Genomic DNA, 19808 nt, shown 5'->3' with positions numbered 1-19808 from the left:
TTTACGATAAAAATCTGAAAGCTTCTTATATACAATTGCCAGGAAAGCTGAATAACCTTTGACAATCTTAACATGTCTAAACTTTTGCGATCAAAAGCTGGTGCTTTCTTTAAAGTTTCCAAAAAAATGACTTCACATGCATTTTTTCATTGCTTCAAAGTGAATTCAGAATATCACTGGATAAATTAAGTTTTCCTTCTTTATTTTGATCAAAATTGGGTGGATAGAAGTATGTTGTAAATAGTTTAGGGAAGTTAAGGAAAATTTACTTTACCAAGGGTTAATATGACCTATTTTGCCTAAAAAAACAGCCCTGCATACAGGCTACTCTCTGTATCTTTGATTCAGAGAATTAAAAGAAGTAAATCAATATTATCATAGATCAATAATGTTGGTCAAAATTGCTAACAACCCAATATTGGCATCCTTAGAAAATAAAAACCAAAATGACATTTTCGTTTGTCCAAAGTGAAGCAATTGTTGTGCTTCTAAATGTTTTCTTTTGAATATTTCATATTTATTAAAAAAGCATATGAATGTAAAAACTATGATTCCATTGGTGTTATTAAAAACCTGTTTATTTTGATTGATTAATGAACATTTTTGTATTTTTTTATTCAAATCTTGTTTTTGAATTTTCAAAAAGATAAAATACACATAATGACAAGAAACTGTTTATGATATGTATCCCCTAAGATTTCTGTGTTACTGATTGTAAAAGTATCATGCTATTGTTTAAGGATTAAATATTTATAAGCTGTTTCCTATAATTTCTTTATTTTGCTACATTTATTTCTCTCAATCTTCGAAAGCAATCTTCATTTTTAAATGGAGCTATTTAAAGTGCAAATCTGCAAAAATTCTTAGAAAATCTTGAAATCCTTGTCCGCTGTTTTTGTATATTTCAAAATTGAAAATTGACTGATGGGCTAAAAGAAATAAAATATTTGTTTTTCCATGATCATTGATCATTGATCTGGTCAAGATCCTTCCATTAAATCAGTAAGCTCACTGTGCACAAAATAGTAATGCAGATTACAATGTGCACAATGTATATAATAATAATATGTTTTAATCTAGCTTGGAAACTACGTTTGCCAACAACATTTTTTTAACAATTTATTTTCTAAATTCAAAATTTTTAACAAAATTTTTCCAACAAGAATTAAATCTTAAAAGGTTTGGCACATTACTTTTATTGTGTGTGGACTACATTATATTCTTTTGCTATTACTTCTGCAAAGTAAAGTTTGCGCAATAATTAAAAGAAAACGTTTGCATTATTTTGCGAAAGTTGTCTTTTCTTGGAATCTCTAGTTACCAAATGAGAACAGTTTTTTGGCATTTATTTCCAAACCTTTTTTCATTTCATATTAAGTTACTCTTTGTTGGTGATTAAAAACTTGATTTACTATTCTAATATAAGCAAAATAACAATAGTAAGATGTAAACAATTCAGCTTTTTCTAATATCCATATAGATTCTTCCAAAACATCATTCTTGCATTGTAGCTATCGCTTGATTCCATTTCAGATTTACGAGTTCTAAAAACATTTATTTTTTAAATTGTTTTGTCATATTTTTTAAACTGAAATTAGTTTTAGAAATTGAGCAACTTTATCGTTTAAATCTGCAACTGTTAATTTCATAGAAAATTGTGAATTATATGTACAGAAAAAAGCTATATTTCTAGAAAAATTCATTAATAGCATCGTTTTTTTTCGGAGATTGCAATGTGTAGTAAAAATAACTATTTCGAATGAAAGTATCTTATCTGGTACTGGCGTGTGCTTTCCTTAAATACTTTTTTGGATATCAGAGTCAGGAATAAAACTAAGTGAATAAAACTTTTTTAAATCCTAATTTCTAATTTTGAGGTGGAAGTAAAAAAAATTAGACTAATATTGAAAAGCTCAGCTTTTTGATATAGGTTCACTTCAAAATGGATACCTTGAAGCTTGGCAATATTTAATGTTACCTCATATTAAAATACTGGTAGTTGTCTAACTGAACAGGATTCCAGGTAAAGCGTGAACCTGGAGGGAAAGGTTGACCTGTCCTAGCAAAGCTGACCCAGGCAGAAACCATAAAGTCAGATATCTCCTGGTCTGTAAAATCCAGTGGAAAGTCACTAAAAAATACAAATTGCGATGTAGAGTAATTTTATTTTTTTTATAACAAAAAAATAGTTTTTACCTTCCAAAAAGTGGGTTATAAAAGTAAAATAAGTCATCAGCATGTGTTACATCTTTTAAATTTGGCAAAACACTGTACTCCCCCTAAACATCATACGTCGTCTTTAAATTTAATCCTGACAGTGAACATGATTTTACCTTATGTGTGAAAAAGTACTGATGCACTGGAATATTCCTAAACAAATTTTTAATATCCACAATATTGGTCATTTCAAATTCTTTTTAAATAGAAGTCAAATCGAAAACACCATCTCTGTGTTTGTTTGTGAATGAAAAATTTCTTTATCATTGTTGTTGTAAAATGTGAAGGGCAAGTTATCATTGAAGTTAAAACAGAAATTTTCAAATGTTATATATTGTTGTTATAGTTATATCGTGCTATTTCAATGTGTTGATTTCTGAAAAAGAGGATATATTTACCAACTCAAATGCTTTAAGCAGTGTATACAGTTTCAATTATTAAATCCAAACATTTATATGGTAAGTATACCAAAGGATGTTACCTAGCAATAAGAGCTCTTGCAAATGCATGCTGACTAAAGGTGAACAGAACATCTCCTGTCATTAGAGAAAGTTCGTCTGATGTTGCTCCATCCGTCAAATTGTAGAACTTCCTTTAAACATTTTTGTTTAATGTAATTTAAACACAAAAAACTTATAGAAATATGAAAGTTTATTAAAGTTGTTAATTCTTAATGCATCGGACATTTATTTCGACCTTGTTTGGGTGCTAATTTTCTTCTGAATTTTTTAGCTTGTGGTTCAATGGTAAACCCTCACTTTTTGCCAAAAATCCTTTGTTTTTCCCAAACATTAAAAATATCCTAATAATAGTTGATGTCGAATCACTAAAATAAAACTACAGAAATAAAGGAAATAGTTTAGCTGACAGAAATCTATAGCAAAGCTTTAACCAAACATTAACTTTTTATGTTGGAAGATGAACCTTATGTTATGGCTTTTTTTCAATCCACTAATTTTAAACAATTAAAAATATTTTTTTTCTGTTTAATTGTAAGTTAAAAACATAGTGTTTGTTTGATTCCCAGTTTTTTCACTTTATATTTAAGGCTACTGTTATTTAATTATCACAATATTATAAACAGTGTTAAGGGCTGATTTTTTCAAATTGACACTCAAAAACATCAAGACATGTAAATATCATAGTTCAACAAATAAGTTAGAAGACAACGTTTAAAAACATCAAGATAAATAAAAAATTATCTTTTAGGATTTGAAAGTTTCATGCAGTTTGAAGCAGAAAAAAAACACATTATTTTAAAAACACAACTGTTCGGTTTTTTAACTATCAAATTTTTTTTTAAAAACAGATATTTATGTTGGTTTGATTTAAAAATCAACAGTTGTTGCCTTTTGTTGACAGACTCTTCCATTGATTTTCAAAATCCTTTGTTTCATTAATGGTACTTTGCCCAGCCCTAAGCAATCAAGGTTTTACTTTTTATTACAAATAATGAATTTTTTGATATTTTGAAAGACTCTACTTTTGCAGACACATAAAATGAATTTTTACTGTATTTCAATGCATCGACTCAACTCCAGTTCTGGGTCTTCCCCTGCTTTTTCATCAAGAATCTAGGAATTAAATGTATCATTTACTCTCAGACAAATTAGAATCAATGGAAATTAAACCCCAAAGGGATTCAATGTTAAACCCTTGGGCTAATTCTAATTTGTCTGAGAGTAAATGACATTCCTTCTTAAAGAGCTGGTTTTGACGTTTTCATGAAAATAAAAATAAATCATTGAAACCTGCCGGGATATTTTCATTGAAAGATACTTTGAAAATCAAGGCAAAAAAAATCCACAAAACCATTGCAAACCTTGCGGGATTAAATGCAACCATTCATATTAAATCGATTAAAAGGGGAGGAATTAAATAAAATTGTTGCATACCAAAAAACCAGCTTTTTATAAAGGAATGATTTTTTCAGTCTTTTAGTTCAAATTGCATCAAATTGTACAGTTTGGAAAGCCCTTGACCCAGAAGAATATTCAAATATGAAAAAACATTTGCAAATTTTAAAAGTGTGTATTAAAGAAAATCTGAAAGTTCCCTTTAAATGCGTCTGTGCAAAAGTCTGTGGAAAATTTCTTGACAGAAATTGTGCAATCTGCTTGCTTTCAAAGAGCTATAAAATATTGAATCCTATGACTGGAAGTAGGTCTAAATATAGATTTAGTCAGGTGAGGGTAAACAAGGCATTTCGGTAGTTTGCCTTAGGACTCAGGCAATAGGTATAAAAGCCCAACTTTTGCCTTAAGTGAAGGGAACGAGTTAGTTAGAGAATGTAAGCTCTCTAGCTCAAATACTTTTAACCCCCCCATCAGGCTAATGGGGTTAGTAGGTTGTGAAAAATACAGCCATTGGAGGTAACAGTTAAAAAGGAGTTGACTAATGAAGCCAGCTATGGTTTATTTCTGTATTATGGCTGACTGGTTACCATGGTTGGACATACAAGAGGAAAAAATAGTCCAAGAAGTTTGATTTCCACATCAGAGAATTGATTTATAAAGTATCTTCCTTCATCCTATTATGAAATAAATCAATTAACTTCACCACAGTTCACAAATTATTTGATAATTGATCTTATCTTCTAAAACATAATTACTTTTCTGAGATCGTGTTTATAAAAGTATAAATCGTCAAGATTACCCACAATTTCACAGATTTTATTCAACCTAAGATTTTCTTTTAATCTACAACAGATCTTAGTTTTCTTTTCTTTGTCTCTTCATTCATTAGAAGTTACAGGATTCCTTTTTCAGATGTACATTTTAATGTCCCATAGCTATGCCTTTATCATTATCACATGTAACCTTTGTTATGTGTACTGGTTTCCCAGAGTCCATAACTAAAGAGCAAAAAGTTTTGACTTAAATTTTAAGTTCATGGTTAAATGCCACTTCTGCCTTAATTTAACTCGCCGAAATCGACGAGTTAAAATTTAAACCCAGGGTTAAAATCTTGAAATCCTGCATTTTCCCTATTTGTCTATTATTCAATCGTCATTCAGCTGAGAGAGCGGCATTCAACTTTATGATACATTTAAAAGTGAAAACCTTGCTAAAGAAAAATCACAAATTTAGATAAATTAATTTTTGCATGTAAACCCAAAAAAATGGTTGTAACTGGAAATATGTTTTGTTTTCGGTTACGTAAATATTTTAGTAAAACAGGTGATTAGCGATGGTTACGTAATATACTTCATAAATTTTTTTCTCTGATTGGGTGAGATTTTTCCCCGGAAATTCAAATTTCCATTCAAGGTTAAATTGAGAGTTTAATATTTCAACTCATTATTTTACAGAACTTTTAAACTTTAACTTAAACTTTGCGCATTCTTTAGTTTAAGACTCCGTCTGTACCATATTTTTTTAATGCAATTAAGTTTTAGTTGCTCACCCCCTAATTACCAGCCTTCCACAAATTAAATACATATATTACCTTAACTGTCCCCAAGACAACTTCAATATCAGTGTTAAGATTTTCTGATGATAGGCCTTCAAGGATGTTTTCAGGGAAAAATGGATCTAAACCAAAGAAATAACCCTAGATTTGTATATTGACAAGCTGATTCTGTGTTACAGACACTCAAAAGGAAACTGACTGAAATTAACATTTTTTTTTTTCATTGTGTTCCAGTAACTAGGACATCTAATCTTTAAATTGAGATTCATTTAAAATTTCTTCAAAAGTCCCTTTAAGATGTGATTTAGGCAAATAAACACTCTAAGAATTTACAAATATTCATCTAGCAAATTTTGTTGGAGCACGGGCATCAAATTCACCTTAGTAGACTTATTCAATGATTATGTTAAGGTGTAGTTGATGCCAGTGTTAGGTGAAAATTTGAATTTCTTGAGAGCGAATATATAAATAAAGGGTCGCTTGAAATTCAAATCAACAGTTTGTTACAGTCAAGCAAATTTTCATTTCAAGATTTTTCATAGTTTGTTTTAGCCTTTTTTTCTGACTTTTAATCCTACTTGATGTAAAAGAAGAATCCAGATATCCATTCCACCTTGTATCAGCACTAAATCCATTTAAGATTTCATCAACAGATTTACTTTGGAGACAGTTCAGAGTATCTTCAACATGTATTAGCTTGATTTAAAACAATTTCTAACTTATGCCTTAAACTTTTTGGGATAATCATGAACTTTTCAAGACTGCTAAAGATTTGATTTAATAATTATAATTATCTGTTTGGAATCATCATATAACCATGAACATAAGGAACATTATCATTAAAATAAAACAGACACCCTCAGTTTCTGTTATTTATGTTACATATAATTTTGATTAATTTCCCAATCAAGTTACCATCCAGCTGTTAACATTTTAGATTAATTTGAACTTTTAAATGCTGTTTTACCAGTTCCTTAAAAATTACTAATTTTATTGTAGGTTGATTTAGGTAGGCTAATAATCAGTAAAGAAAATGACATTCTAATATTTTTTTCCTTGTAACTTAAGCACATATAATTTAATGAAAAAGTATCAATTGTTTTTTTTTAAAATTTTCATTAGTTTTTGAACAGAATGTTGCCAAGCCCTATGGTGCTAAAAACCTAAGTTGAGTCAAACAATTTATGAAAATCCCAAATTTGATTTTAATCATGGTTTAAGTTAAGTTAATGTTCCTGAAATGCAAGACATGTTTGCAGCATAACTAGATGCAAAGGTGGTTGCGGATGAAGCCTTTCTCACTGTGTAAGCTGAAACATTGAATTGAATTATTACTTCTTAAATAGCCAGTTGTGCAACAAGAGAACTAAAACTGAAAACTGATGAGTGAGCTAGCTGCAATATACACCAAACAATTACAATGCAATGGGAGAGGGTAGTAACCTTGCTCACTCTCACCCCCCCCCCCCCTCTTGCCCTCAAGAATTCATTATAGTTCCGAGGATACAGGGTTTGGAAAAATAGTTCTTCCTTGTAAATTGGCTAATTACAAGGACATCTAAAAAATTCATTTTCAAAATTAGCCAAAGTATGATTGAAGGATAGGTGATCAAAAAAAATGGAGAACAAGAAATATAGAAATCTCAAAATATTTCCATCTGATATCAAATAGATTTTACATAAATATTTAAAAATATTGTAAAATTTAATTAGAATAAATACTTCTAAAATAGCATTTTAATTCAGAAAATCACCTGGAGATAAAGGGCCACCGCTCTGTAGTATTGCTCGCTTAAAAAGTGTGTTTGAATTTGGAGTTATAATGTGGTAACCTATACTAATGGCTCCAGCAGAGCTGCCAAACACAGTCACCTGAATCAAATTAAACCAAGCAGACGTTTTCAAGTGTTTTTTTCTTTTATAGGCAGGATTACATAGGATGTGCTGAACCATTGTGAAGACTTTTAAATTAATTAATTTTTAATCCTCTAGTTTAAAAAAGATTGAGATCAATACTTAATCCTTGGGGGTATGAGAAATTGTGGTGTTATTCTTTGCAGGCACATTTTTAAATTTACCCATCATCCCCTAGGTAATCCTGAGTGTAGCACTTGAAGAATTTAACCTTATATACCTGATCTTTATCTCCCCCAAATGTTCCAATATTTTTTTGAACCCATTTAAGAGCCAGATTTTGGTCCCAAAAACCAGCATTTCCAGGAACCTGGTCAGATTAAAAGGAAAACATTATTCTAGGAATTTTTACTGTAATTTAATAAAAGCTGAGATTTTAAAAGTTCAACCCTAAGTATAACCTGGCTTTAGCAAATCTGAAAACTAAAGTTCATTGGAAGTGCCTTACCAACCTTAAATGAGCTATGAGCAAGTTGTACAGTAAACATATAAAAAAGTTAAAGGCAGCAAAACTAAAATGCATTGGTATTTACTGTGAGAAATAAAGCTATTGTGAAGATAATGGATCCCAATTTTCCTCACAATTCCGCAACCGTTCATCAGAAAAACAAATTCTCAATGCGACACTTCATCCAGAGGCCGAATTTAAAGAATTTGAGCCGTGGCTTAAATTTGAAACGCTGCTCAAATGTGTTTGGTTCCACTTAAAGTTGTATTCAACGTTTTAAGATTTAAGCTAGCGGCGGTCAATTAAAACCTATTTTTGGCAAAGACATAACTCAAATTCATTAAATTCGGACTCAGTCCTACTTTTTTACTGGCAAAGTGAACATCTAAATATAAATTACTACAGAACAAAATGTTTGGAAATATTTTAAACCTCTTGTGTGCCTAGGCTAAGAAAGCCAAAGGGTCCAAGTCTATAATTAATGGTGACCAACACAATATCCTGATCCATTAAGTAGATGGGTCCTAATTCTGAGAAACCACCGCTACCACTAAATTATTTACAATTATAGCATAGGTAATAAAGTTGAAAATAAGATCAAAATATTGGAATTTAAAAATTCGAACATTTGTAATTGCAACTGCCTTACAGGGAAGTTAAGACAATTTTGCTTTACCACGGGTCCATGGTTAAGTAAATTTCTTTTTGTCTCTCTAGATGAAAATGAGTGAATTTGTTCCCAAAAACTTTGTTAAGTGGGTGGTCATTTTACAAAACTGTCCCAAGGCATATTAAGTAACTTAACCTCCCTGTGGTAATTAATATAGATCCGTGATGTTGGTCACAAGGCAGAAAATCATTTACCACAACTACCTGGGGAAAATAATGGAATTTTACTTTACCAAGGATTCATATGACCAAGGGAATCTATGGTAAAGAAAAGTTTTTTTTTGTTTCCATAAAAAGTAGATGTAGACAATCTTTTAATTATGTACTATTTTTTCAGGAAAACTTTACAGAGCAAGATGTTGTTACTTAACATTCTGCTGTTGTGATAATCATGAGTTGGTAATATTGGTTAAAAGGCATAAAAATGGCTTAATGATTTTTCAACGTAACACTAAATTTAACTTACTAAACAAAGCTTCCTCCATGTATGTACACAAGTACAGGTAATACTGAAGAACCGGTTTTTGCAGTACTGTACACATTCAAATACAAACAGTCTTCATCGCCTTGAAGTAAATGAGATTTATCACAACATACCAACTGTTTTTCAAATTTGTTTATATAGTTGTAAATTTTCACGGTTTTAAACTGCTTAAAATTCTTAAAAATTCTCAAGTTAAAATCCGCTCAAATCGCATATTTTGCATGTAAAATTGCCACTGGAGATTTAAAAACTTGAAATCAATTCCTGTAGTTAATTTGGGAAAGCCCAAACTCCTGTTATGAAATAAAATAACTTTTATTACATACTAAAAATTGTTTTATATGGATTTAATCTTCTAAATTTGATTGTTAAAATTAGGTTAAAATTGTCATTTTGTTACGCATTTCATTTGTATGAAAATACCAAAAATGCTAAACAAAATTTGTCAGATAAACTTAAATTTAGTTTTCATGAACTATAAAGGAATATTTTAGGCCACTAAGGTAAGCTGGGCCCAAATAAACCAAATATTAAACTAAAACTAAAAGTTGTAATGTATTTTAAATAAATATATGCAATTTTAAAGTTTACGCATTTTTACAAATTTATTTCAAATTTTCATATAACTTAATATATATATAAATCATCGTTTGGGTTTCAAAGTCCAAAACTAACTGTTTGTCTTTTTTTTAAATGAAGGTTTGCCAATTTAGAAAAATTAAAAACGAAAAAAAGCTTTTAATATTTTCCATTTTATTTAAATATGGTTACAATATTTAACTATATAACCATAGATCATTAAATTGTATTATTGAACATCTAAATTATACAATCCATAAATTTGGAAATGTTTCTTGGGACTATTCGGATTTATAATGAAGGAGAGAGATAGATTGGTTGTTTAAGTGTATATAATACCTGATCTTTGTCTTACTTGAACACATTTGTTTACAACAGTACTGGTTCCAGTGTTAATTATTTCTGTGAGAGGATTGGAGAATATTGGTTCTTGAGGAGGTTTAAACCTTTAATATCAAAACATCACACATTATATATTTAAATTGCAGGCTTCTATTTTGATTGCATCTTTATAGCAATTTTGAACTTTTTCTCTACACCTCACAAGTTATGATTCAACGATTTACGCAGATCAAAAGACTTATCGTTTTCCTAGCTCAAAAAGTTAAACTCTGATATTTTCTACATTGCCTCTAATAAGCATGGAAATGCGCAAGTCACTTTTGCGGAGAAACCATAAGTTTATTGAACAGTGTAAAGAAACAAAATTATGGATATCTAAGTCATGCTTGATAAGATAAAGCAATTAAGGTACCATTGTAAATCGGGCAGTGCTATCTTTCAATGTAAGGTAACTTGAAATAATGCTTAGATACAGTATCCATAAACTACAATTGGGGCACTGCGTCAGATCTTGCTTACAATGTCACCCAGTTTTTTTTTTTGTAGAATCCCATCATCAATATGCTTATTATACAACAAAAAAACAGGGAAGAATTAGAAACCCGAAACAGAACAAAGATAGTTTTTCAGCAGAGACAGGCCTATCGTTCATTGTTCATGAACAACCTATTTCATGTGTTTTTCACAATCGTTTGAAAAAAATTATTTCGTTCATTTTCTATTTATTTCGTTCAATTTCTCACTGAACAATATTTTGTTAAGTATAACAACAATCTTTTAAAAAAATATTGGCTCATTAAAAAAACGACTGATAAGTTGAAGAAAAGTATTGGTTAGTTAAAGTTTTGTTTAATTTAAATCATTAATGGGATGACAAAAACACACTTTTCAAAAATTATGCCAATCCTTCTTAAGGTTAAAATTTCACCTAAGGTTACCAATAGGTGGCTGGGCAAATGGTATTCCTTGAAAGGAAGCATACAAATTCCCACTATGTGAAGGTAAATAGTTTCCTGTTAAAGAAACAGAATACTATTAAATTAATATTATTGTAATAAAATATATTTGTTGAAACTCTTCGGAGACTTTTGGATTATTGATAAATCATATTGCAAATATTCTTCCCTATCAGTGTTTTGAATCAGCTGTTCATTTTGATGAAAATCCGGACCTGGATCCTGGATCCTGGATCCGTATGAACAAAGTAGCGGATCCTTATCCAACTCATGAGAATTTCTTTAAATTATGCTGATTTCGTTTCCCAAAAATATATTGTTTTACTTCACTACAGCTCCCCTCAAAACAAATTAAATCAAAAATATGAAATCTAAGGAAAAAACCCCGCCAAATAATTCTAATTTTTAAATAAAATGCATTAAACAAAATTTACTTTACCTGTGATTCTTAAAGTGCCCTGCAAAATGGTGGTTGTATTTACAGATAGGTCTACCACTGGACTGCCTGGATCCAATTGAAGAAATGAAGAAAAATTTTAAAATAAAATTTTTTTAAAGAGATTCTTCTTAAAAACATGTTTTTTAATACCTGAGGTAGTATTGCGGAACCCGAAAAAACCTGAAGAATGACAAAATTTAAAAAAGGTTTGAAATTGCAACAAAACTTATTTTTATTTAAACACCATATTAAAGAAAATAACAGAGCAAACTCCATGCTAAACAGTTCCTCAAATGATCACAAAACCTTTATTTATGACAAATGACAACTCTGATCTGAAACTTGGGAACTTTGTTTAAACCCAATTTTCGGATTTCTGCAGCTCAGACAAATAAGAAAAAAACACAACATTTTTCAACTGATAAAGATTTGAAGGGTTGTTGTTAATTGTTTATAGTATTCTTAAAAATAAACTTTGACATTGTTTTTTTTGTGAGAAACAAACATGCAAAACCGTGCAAAAGAAAAACAAAAAATTTACAATTTTCTAGATCTTAAAAACACAAAATGTTAGTTTTCTAAAATATACAATTTTTTTTATGATGACTATTTATTGTTAAACTTATCTGATAATTATCAGACTAAACCAAACTATATGGCAACTTACATATACATCACCTCACAATGTGATTTTACATATTTAACATATTTTTAAGCATATTGATATAGAATATGGTTTACTTGCGTACAAGTGGAACCAGGTAGGATTAAAATTTTAAAAACATTTCTCACGCTAGAGGTGCCAGCATCAACCTTGTCTCTTATTGCAGGAGAACTTATGTTTGACACTAAACTATGAAGTTTATACGTGTAGATGTTGTTGTATCAGATGACACCCTGTAAAAGCAAGTGAGCCTTATCCTGTTTTCTCTCAGCTTCCCACAGACACAGTGACCTCAACGGTGGCACATTTATTAAAATGCATTCATAGCAGTGTGCTTACACGCCAGGGGAGATGGACTCCAGCTAGTCCAGACAGGAAATGGGGGGGGAGGGGTGGGGTGGTGTGCGTGGGGAAAATAAACTCTATCTATCTCTGTCATGGTACACAATCCACCACCCTATCGATGTTGCTGCTGTGTCATCTAGGGGGATTATGAGATAAGCTTTAAGTCCTCTATAAGGGCTTTAACTCAACACTTCTCTTCCTCCATGGTTTCCAATATCTTCTTCAGCTGCACTTGAGGTAGATTAATTCAACAAATTTCATTTTGCCTTTCAGTTTTCCTCCATAGAGCTATCACCATGCGGAATATCGAATAAAGAATTAATCTGCAGATTAACAAAAGATCGAGATCAAGAACTGATTTAGATTTTCAGTATGTTTAAAGTGCATATCCATAGTTAATCCCAAATTAAAATTGTAAATTGTTTAAGTCTGATAATGTTTCCATTGTTTCTAAAACCAGAAATGCCCAGGTCATTTTTGCAGAGAAACCACAAAATAGTTTTCAAAAACCAAAACAAGGATATCTAATAATCTAGACAAAGCTTTTAAAAGAAATGCATATATGTTGACTTAAGTCCGGCCCTATAAAATTTTAAACAATATAGTCTAAAGATATTCTTCAACTAAGATACGAAAATAAAACGTACTTATAAATAGCAGATGTTATTTCTTTTAAGATTTGTAAACTAGGTCGAAATTTGACAAGCACGCCTAGTTATTCTTTATACTTGAACAGACATAAATAAGATTCAATAACGTCAAATTCTGGTCAAATTTTCTTACATTTTTTTCTTAAAGGGATTTAAACGTAATTTTAGCTCTTTATTTTTACACTGGCATCTCCGATCCCGAATGGTTCCTTTGCCTCATGAATAATGATTAAGTTAAACTTTGTTTTTCGTCTTATGTATATATGCACCATGAGACTTTATATAGTTTTAAGCTATCTTTTAGATTTAAATTTCCGAACCGGGTCAACCTTTCCGGTCCCAGTTTGTACTGTAGCTAGCTCAATGAACAGGACTAGCCGGTGCAACAAGGTTGACGCGGTCAGACTTTATGCTACATATAGGTTGAATTTACTTTCACTAAGGAGGCAGAGCTGCGTGAGACTGTTACTAAAGAGGCAGAGCTGCGTGAGATTGTTACTTAAGAGACAGAGCTGCGTGAGATTGTTACTAAAGAGGCAGAGCTGCGTGAGATTGTAAATTCATGGATCCAAATCTTTAAATGAAATTACGCGAACAGTCTCTTTAAGAGGAGAAAATAAGGTCAAAAGTGAGAGTTTGATTTCTTAATTGTTTTCTGTAACTAATTATTCAATTTTAAACTAAATGTGTTTTATTTTCTCATCTTATTTTTCTATCAATTCATCTTTTAATTCATGGTTTAGTTCATCCAGCCAGAGAACTTTATATTTGGGTTGCGGCAGCAAATCTTTACTAGAGAAAAACATTATTATCAACGATGCTAAAAAATAATCCTTTTTTTTCAATAAAAAAAAGTTCGGAACTTTTGACAAATCTACAACACCTGAGGCCGAATTTTAAAAATTTAAGCCGCGGCTCTAACATGGTTGGTTCCACTTGAAAATGTATTCAGTGTTTCGAGATTTAAGCTGGCGCTCAATCGGAACCGTTTTTTTTTGCGGATATCTATATATATATGTTCTTCGCTCATATATATATATATATATATATTTGTATAATTGGCTGAATTTTTTTTCTTTAAAATTCGAGTTTTCTTTATAGCAACGGGCAACGCCGGGCACTTTAGCTAGTATTATATAAAGCAGTAATCTCGGTTTGTATATTTGTATTTCTGATCATAACTCAGGAACCCCTCAAGCGACTTGCCTCACATTTTGATTGGGAAACTGTAGTACCACGAGGTTGTCTAAAGCTAGCTAGGTTTAGAAATTCTTAATTGAAAAGGTTGAATCTTGTAAAGAAAACTTAGTTTCCAGTCAAAGCTGGGTTCCCAAGCTAGCACTGATATATAAAGTAGTAATCTCTATTGGTCTGAAAAAGAAACATAGTGCTCTGTTTACAAACAAAGTGTACTGCAATTTTTGGGAGGAACGTAAACAAACGCAATGCAGCTCAGCTAGCCTGAGCTTTGTTTTTATTACGGTTTATATATTTATCTATATATAAATTTGGCTTGTCTGTTTGTCTGTCTGTTTGTATCCAATAAACATCAAAACGGCTGAACCGATCGGGCCCAAATTTTTTGTGAAGGTTTATGAATCATCAAAATTTCAAATATTTGTCTCCATCAAAATTCGATCGTCATTAAATTTTTTAAAATTTTGAAAATCCGCGAATTATTTTTGTTTTGTTTTACGATGTACACAAAGAGAACATGTTCACAATTAATTTAGGAGATGGGCGCGAAGCGCCATCTAAAGCTAGAAAGAATGGCGCGAAGCGCCTTGAATTTCTAGTATATATATATCTGTATTCTGTATTCTATATATCTATATATGGGAAGTGTGGAGAAAGCACTTAAGATCAAGTTAAATATTCCATATATATATTTATATATATATATATATATATATATGTATAGATATATGTAGTCTAGTAAACACCTACTCAATAACAAGTTCTTGAATCGTATCTATCCAGGTCCAACCCGTTCGCTATCAAAGTCAACCAGGACACAACCCACCTGGCTCTAAATGCCACACAAGAACACAAGCGTAGCTATCTAAAAAGCTATAAATTCAGTGCTCTAAATTCTACACAGGGACACACACCTAGCTTTTCAACAAGCTGTATATAGATCCCTAATGCTTGGGACGATCCACTCTAAATGCCACTCAAGGACACAAGCCTAGCTTTCAAACAAGCTATATGTCGATCCCAAATGATGGGGACACTCTGCTCTAAATACCACACAGGGACACAAGCCTAACTTTCAAACAAGCTATATATTAATCCCAAATGTTGGGGACACTCTGCTCTAAATGCCACACAGGGACACAAGCCTAGCTATCAACAAGCTATATTTCAATACCAAATGACGATCCTACCTATTTTATACAATTTAATGTTGTAAACTTTACAATAAACTCTAAATGTTGACACAGAAGAAATGTCCTTTTTGTCATAATATTGATGAATAGAAATTTAATCTTTGCAATCAATTGAGGTTAAAATTCAAATCACTGACTATAAAAAATACCAAATCAGCATCGTTGATTTATCAAATCATACAATTGAAAAAACATCTTAAAGACAAATATTTTGACAAAAATTAAAACTTATGTAACATTATTTCAATGTAAAAGTTTGTCATGTAAAAGGGTGAAAGGAGCTGAGAAATAAATACCTATGATACACACAAATATAGATAAAAATACGTCAGATTATTAGATAAATAGATAAATAGATAGATAGATAGACAGATAGTTAGATATATATGTAGCTAGGTAGTTTTAAAAATATTGAGAGATAGAAACAGAGATACACCGTTCATCTTTTTATATAAAGTAGTAATCTCTGAGTAATTGATTGCTTGTATGTCTGAATAACACATGAACCCCTTGATTTGGGTAGACTTTAACAGGGAAAACTTGGTTTTCAAGCAAAGCCGGGTTCCCATGCTAGGGAAAATGTTAGATAATAAAATGATACATGAAAGAGAGATTTAAAAACTAGCTTCTTTCTGTGTCATATTATATTGTAAACCAATAAAATACTTAAATTCCAAACAGAACATCAAATATAGCCTTAGATCATTATATTAATTTTTTTTGGGTCGTCATTGATGTCTCATTCTTCGTGGGTAACCCTGTGTAGGGCTGGAAAGCTAGATATAAAGATACAAAGTACAAAAGAAAGTGCGAAATTATAATAATAAATTATAGATGATTAGATAAATTAATTAATAATAGATATGATATTGATAGATGCTAGATAAATACATATATAGTACATATATATAGATTGTAGATAGATAGATATACAGAAAGAAAGAAAGATTAATAAATAGATAGAAAGAAAGACAGATAGATAGACCTATATATATGGATAGATATTTACATAGAAAGAAAGAAAGATAGATGGATAGATAGATAAAAAGAATGATAGATAGATAGATAGAAGGATATTTATATAGAAATCAAGAAAGAAAAAAGACATAAAGAAAGAAAGAAAGATCGATATATAGATAGAAAGAAAGAAAGATATATATATATATATATATATAGATAGATGTATAGAAAGAAGATAGATAGATAGATAGATATATATATATATAGAAAGATAGATAGATAGCTGTATATAAGGACAGTATACTTGAGCTAGTAGTCTCAGGCTGCCTATAAACATATTTAAAGCTTTCTCTAAAATACTCTGAGATCAGTGAACAAAATTATAAACAGCATTGTGATAGTATTCACACTATCTATAGCAAAATGTTATCAATACAAACGTGAATATACATAAGTTAATGAATCTTTTTCTTTTAAGGTTAATAGTGAGTTGTTTAAAAAATCGCCAAACTCTTTATTCACTTATTTTTCAGATGAAAAAATGAAAAAGGTTCCAAGCTTAAAGTCGTTTTTACCCAATCTTCGAAAACCAGATTCAGAAACATCAAAGTAATTTTTTGACGTGTGTATAAAGCATTAATAAAGCATTAATAAAAAGGCTTTGCTGAGATGTCGTTAATCCCCCCCAAAAAAATTTAAATTTGAAAAAGTCTCAGTTAAATGCATATTTTACTCGATCGTGTTTTATATAATGTTTTTTCCAGAATAAAATACTCCTTAAACTTAAATTTAAAATAAAGCTTTAGATTCTCCGTTTGAATCTATTATTGGTTTAAAGTTTGGTCATGAACAGCTGTTTTTGTAGTTTATATCTAAAATGATTTCATTTTTAAATATCAGCATATGCTTTATGATTTTTAAAAAGAAATATCTTTTATCTCTGTTATCTCGAGACTGAGACAGTCGATGTAAGTTACCCTCAATTAAAAAAGGGCATGTCAGATTCGCAACGGTACCCTCGAAACCTTTATCAGATTGATAATGATGAAGATATTGTAATTTTTCTAGCGTTAACGTGTTTAATTCTGATAATTTTTGGAGCAAGTTACTTTTTTTACAGTGGAAGGTGATTATATCAATACAATAAAGACGACTTTCGAGTTCAGTTAGGATAAGATAAGATAAGATAAAGTTTATTGCTTATTGTTTTGATTTGTATCAAGTTGTTAAACAGCATGGATACACATAAACATAAAGCTCATGAAAAGCTCTCAATTAAAAAGTTTCTCTTTGATTACAAGTAAATTTCAATTGAAAAAAAAACTTGTTTACAATCCAAACTTAAAATAAAAGTCGTCTTCATTGACTTGATATCTATTCGCCTGCAACTGTAGCTTCTGTAGAGAAAGAAAAAGGAAAAAATCATAATTCATTATACTTGATCAGATAAAGTTTAAAAGATGTAATAGAAATCATAATTCATTATACTTGATCAGATAAAGTTGAAAAGATGTAATCAGAAATCATAATTCATTATACTTGATCAGATAAAGTTGAAAAGATGTAATCAGAAATCATAATTCATTATACTTGATCAGATAAAGTTGAAAAGATGTAATCAGAAATGCCAGTCTATCAATGGAACTTGAAAATCACATAAACTCATTACTCAAAATAGGTTTGCCCAGTTTAAACAGTATATATTCATTATTTTGTTCTTAAAAACGGGAAAATTGTCACGGCCAATGCATTTTTCAATTAAGTTTTGACGTATAGTGAAATAAACAGAAAAACAAGGGCTTTCATCTTTTTGATAAGATTTATTTTAAGAATATATACTAAGATATTTTTAGGAACTTTTTGATAATATATTAATGATAACAAGTCACTAATATATTTGTTAAAACATGTCAAGCTAAAATATTTATTAAGAACATGTCACTATGATATTTATTAAGAACACGTCACTAAGATATTTATTAATAACATGTCACTATGATATTTATTAAGAACACGTCATTAAGATATTTATTAATAACCTGTCACTATGATATTTATTAAGAACACGTCATTAAGATATTTATTAATAACCTGTCACTATGATATTTATAAAGAACATGTCACTATATGATATTTATTAAGAACATGTAACTAAGATATTTATTAAGAACACGTCTCTAAGCTATTTATTATGAACACGGCACTCTGATATTTAGTAAGAACATGTCACTATGATATTTATTAAGAATATGTTACTATGATATGTATTAAGAACACGTCTCTAAGATATTTATTATGAATACGCCACTATGATATTTATTAAGAACATGTCACTTAATATTTATCAAGAACATGTCACTCTGATATTTATTAATAACTTGTCACTGAGATATTTATTAAGAACTTGCTACTAAGATATTTATTAAGAACACATCACTAAGATATTTATTAAGAACATATCACTAAGATATTTATCAAGAACATTTCACTAAGATATCTATTAAGAACAATTCACTGAGATATTTATTAAGAACATCTTACTTAGATATTTATCAAGAACACGTCACTAAGATATTTATTAAGAACACGTCTCAAAGCTGTTTATTATGAACACGCCACTCTGATATTTATTAAGAACATGTCACTATGATACTTATTAAGAACATGTCGCTATAATATTTATTAAGAACATATCACTAAGATATGTATTAAGAACATATCACTAAGATATTTATTAAGAACATGTCACTGAGATATTTATTAAGAACATGCAACTAAGTTATTTATTAAGAACAAGTCACTGAGATTTTTATTAGGAACATATCACTAAGATATTTATTAAGAACATGTCACTGAGATATTTATTAAGAACATGTTACCAAGATAATTATCAAGAACTTGTCACTAGGATATTTATGAAGAACATGTCACTTTGATATTTATTAAGAACATATCACTAAAATATTTATTAAAAACATGTCACTAAGATATTTATTAAGAACAAGTCACTAAGATTTTTATTAAGAACATGAAACTAAGTTATTTATTAAGAACAAGTCACTAAGATTTTTATTAGGAACATATCACTAAGATATTTATTAAGAACATGTCACTGAGATATTTATTAAGAACATGTCACTGAGATATTTATTAAGAACATTTTACTAAGATATTTATTAACAACATGTTACTAAAATATTTATAAAAAACATGTTACCAGGATATTTATTTGAATATGTCACAAAAATATTTGTTAAGAAAATGCCTGGAAGATATGTATAAAAAATATCACTAAGATTTTTATTAAGAGCATGTCACTAAGAGATTTATCAATAACGTG

At 29.9% G+C, this 19808-nt stretch overlaps 1 protein-coding gene across 1 annotated transcript; it reads right to left on the bottom strand.

Annotated features, from left to right (window-relative positions):
• Positions 1–1132: 1132 nt before the first annotated feature.
• LOC111716325 (acetylcholinesterase) lies at positions 1133–12673 on the bottom strand. The gene is made up of 19 exons (XM_023491764.1): positions 12658–12673; positions 11610–11639; positions 11460–11525; positions 10993–11077; positions 10062–10168; positions 9126–9225; positions 8423–8540; positions 7763–7852; positions 7383–7500; positions 6864–6938; positions 6207–6308; positions 5665–5750; positions 4661–4747; positions 3730–3791; positions 2699–2809; positions 2334–2370; positions 2197–2279; positions 1979–2131; positions 1133–1544 (listed from the first exon to the last, which is right to left on the bottom strand). The coding sequence occupies exons 1-19, from the start codon at positions 12671–12673 to the stop codon at positions 1466–1468; spliced, it is 1605 nt and encodes a 534-aa protein (XP_023347532.1). The 3' UTR covers positions 1133–1465.
• Between the last annotated feature and the right edge of the window lie 7135 nt (positions 12674–19808).

Source organism: Eurytemora carolleeae, unplaced genomic scaffold (genome assembly GCF_000591075.1).
Source record: "Eurytemora carolleeae unplaced genomic scaffold, Eaff_2.0 scaffold1972, whole genome shotgun sequence".
NCBI classification, from domain to species: domain Eukaryota; kingdom Metazoa; phylum Arthropoda; class Copepoda; order Calanoida; family Temoridae; genus Eurytemora; species Eurytemora carolleeae.
The sequence above is the reverse complement of the archived record's forward strand: the minus strand, read 5'-3'. Positions and strand labels throughout refer to the sequence as shown.

Bases quoted from the DNA above. Each gene is read 5' to 3' on its own strand.
- LOC111716325 (XM_023491764.1), bottom strand. The intron at 6,939-7,382 runs GTGATTTTCTGA...TCAATGTTTCAG, and splicing joins CGGTGGCCCTTTATCTCCAG to CTTACACAGTGAGAAAGGCT. The intron at 6,309-6,863 runs GAACATTAACTT...TACATGTTGAAG, and splicing joins AAACATGTCTTGCATTTCAG to ATACTCTGAACTGTCTCCAA.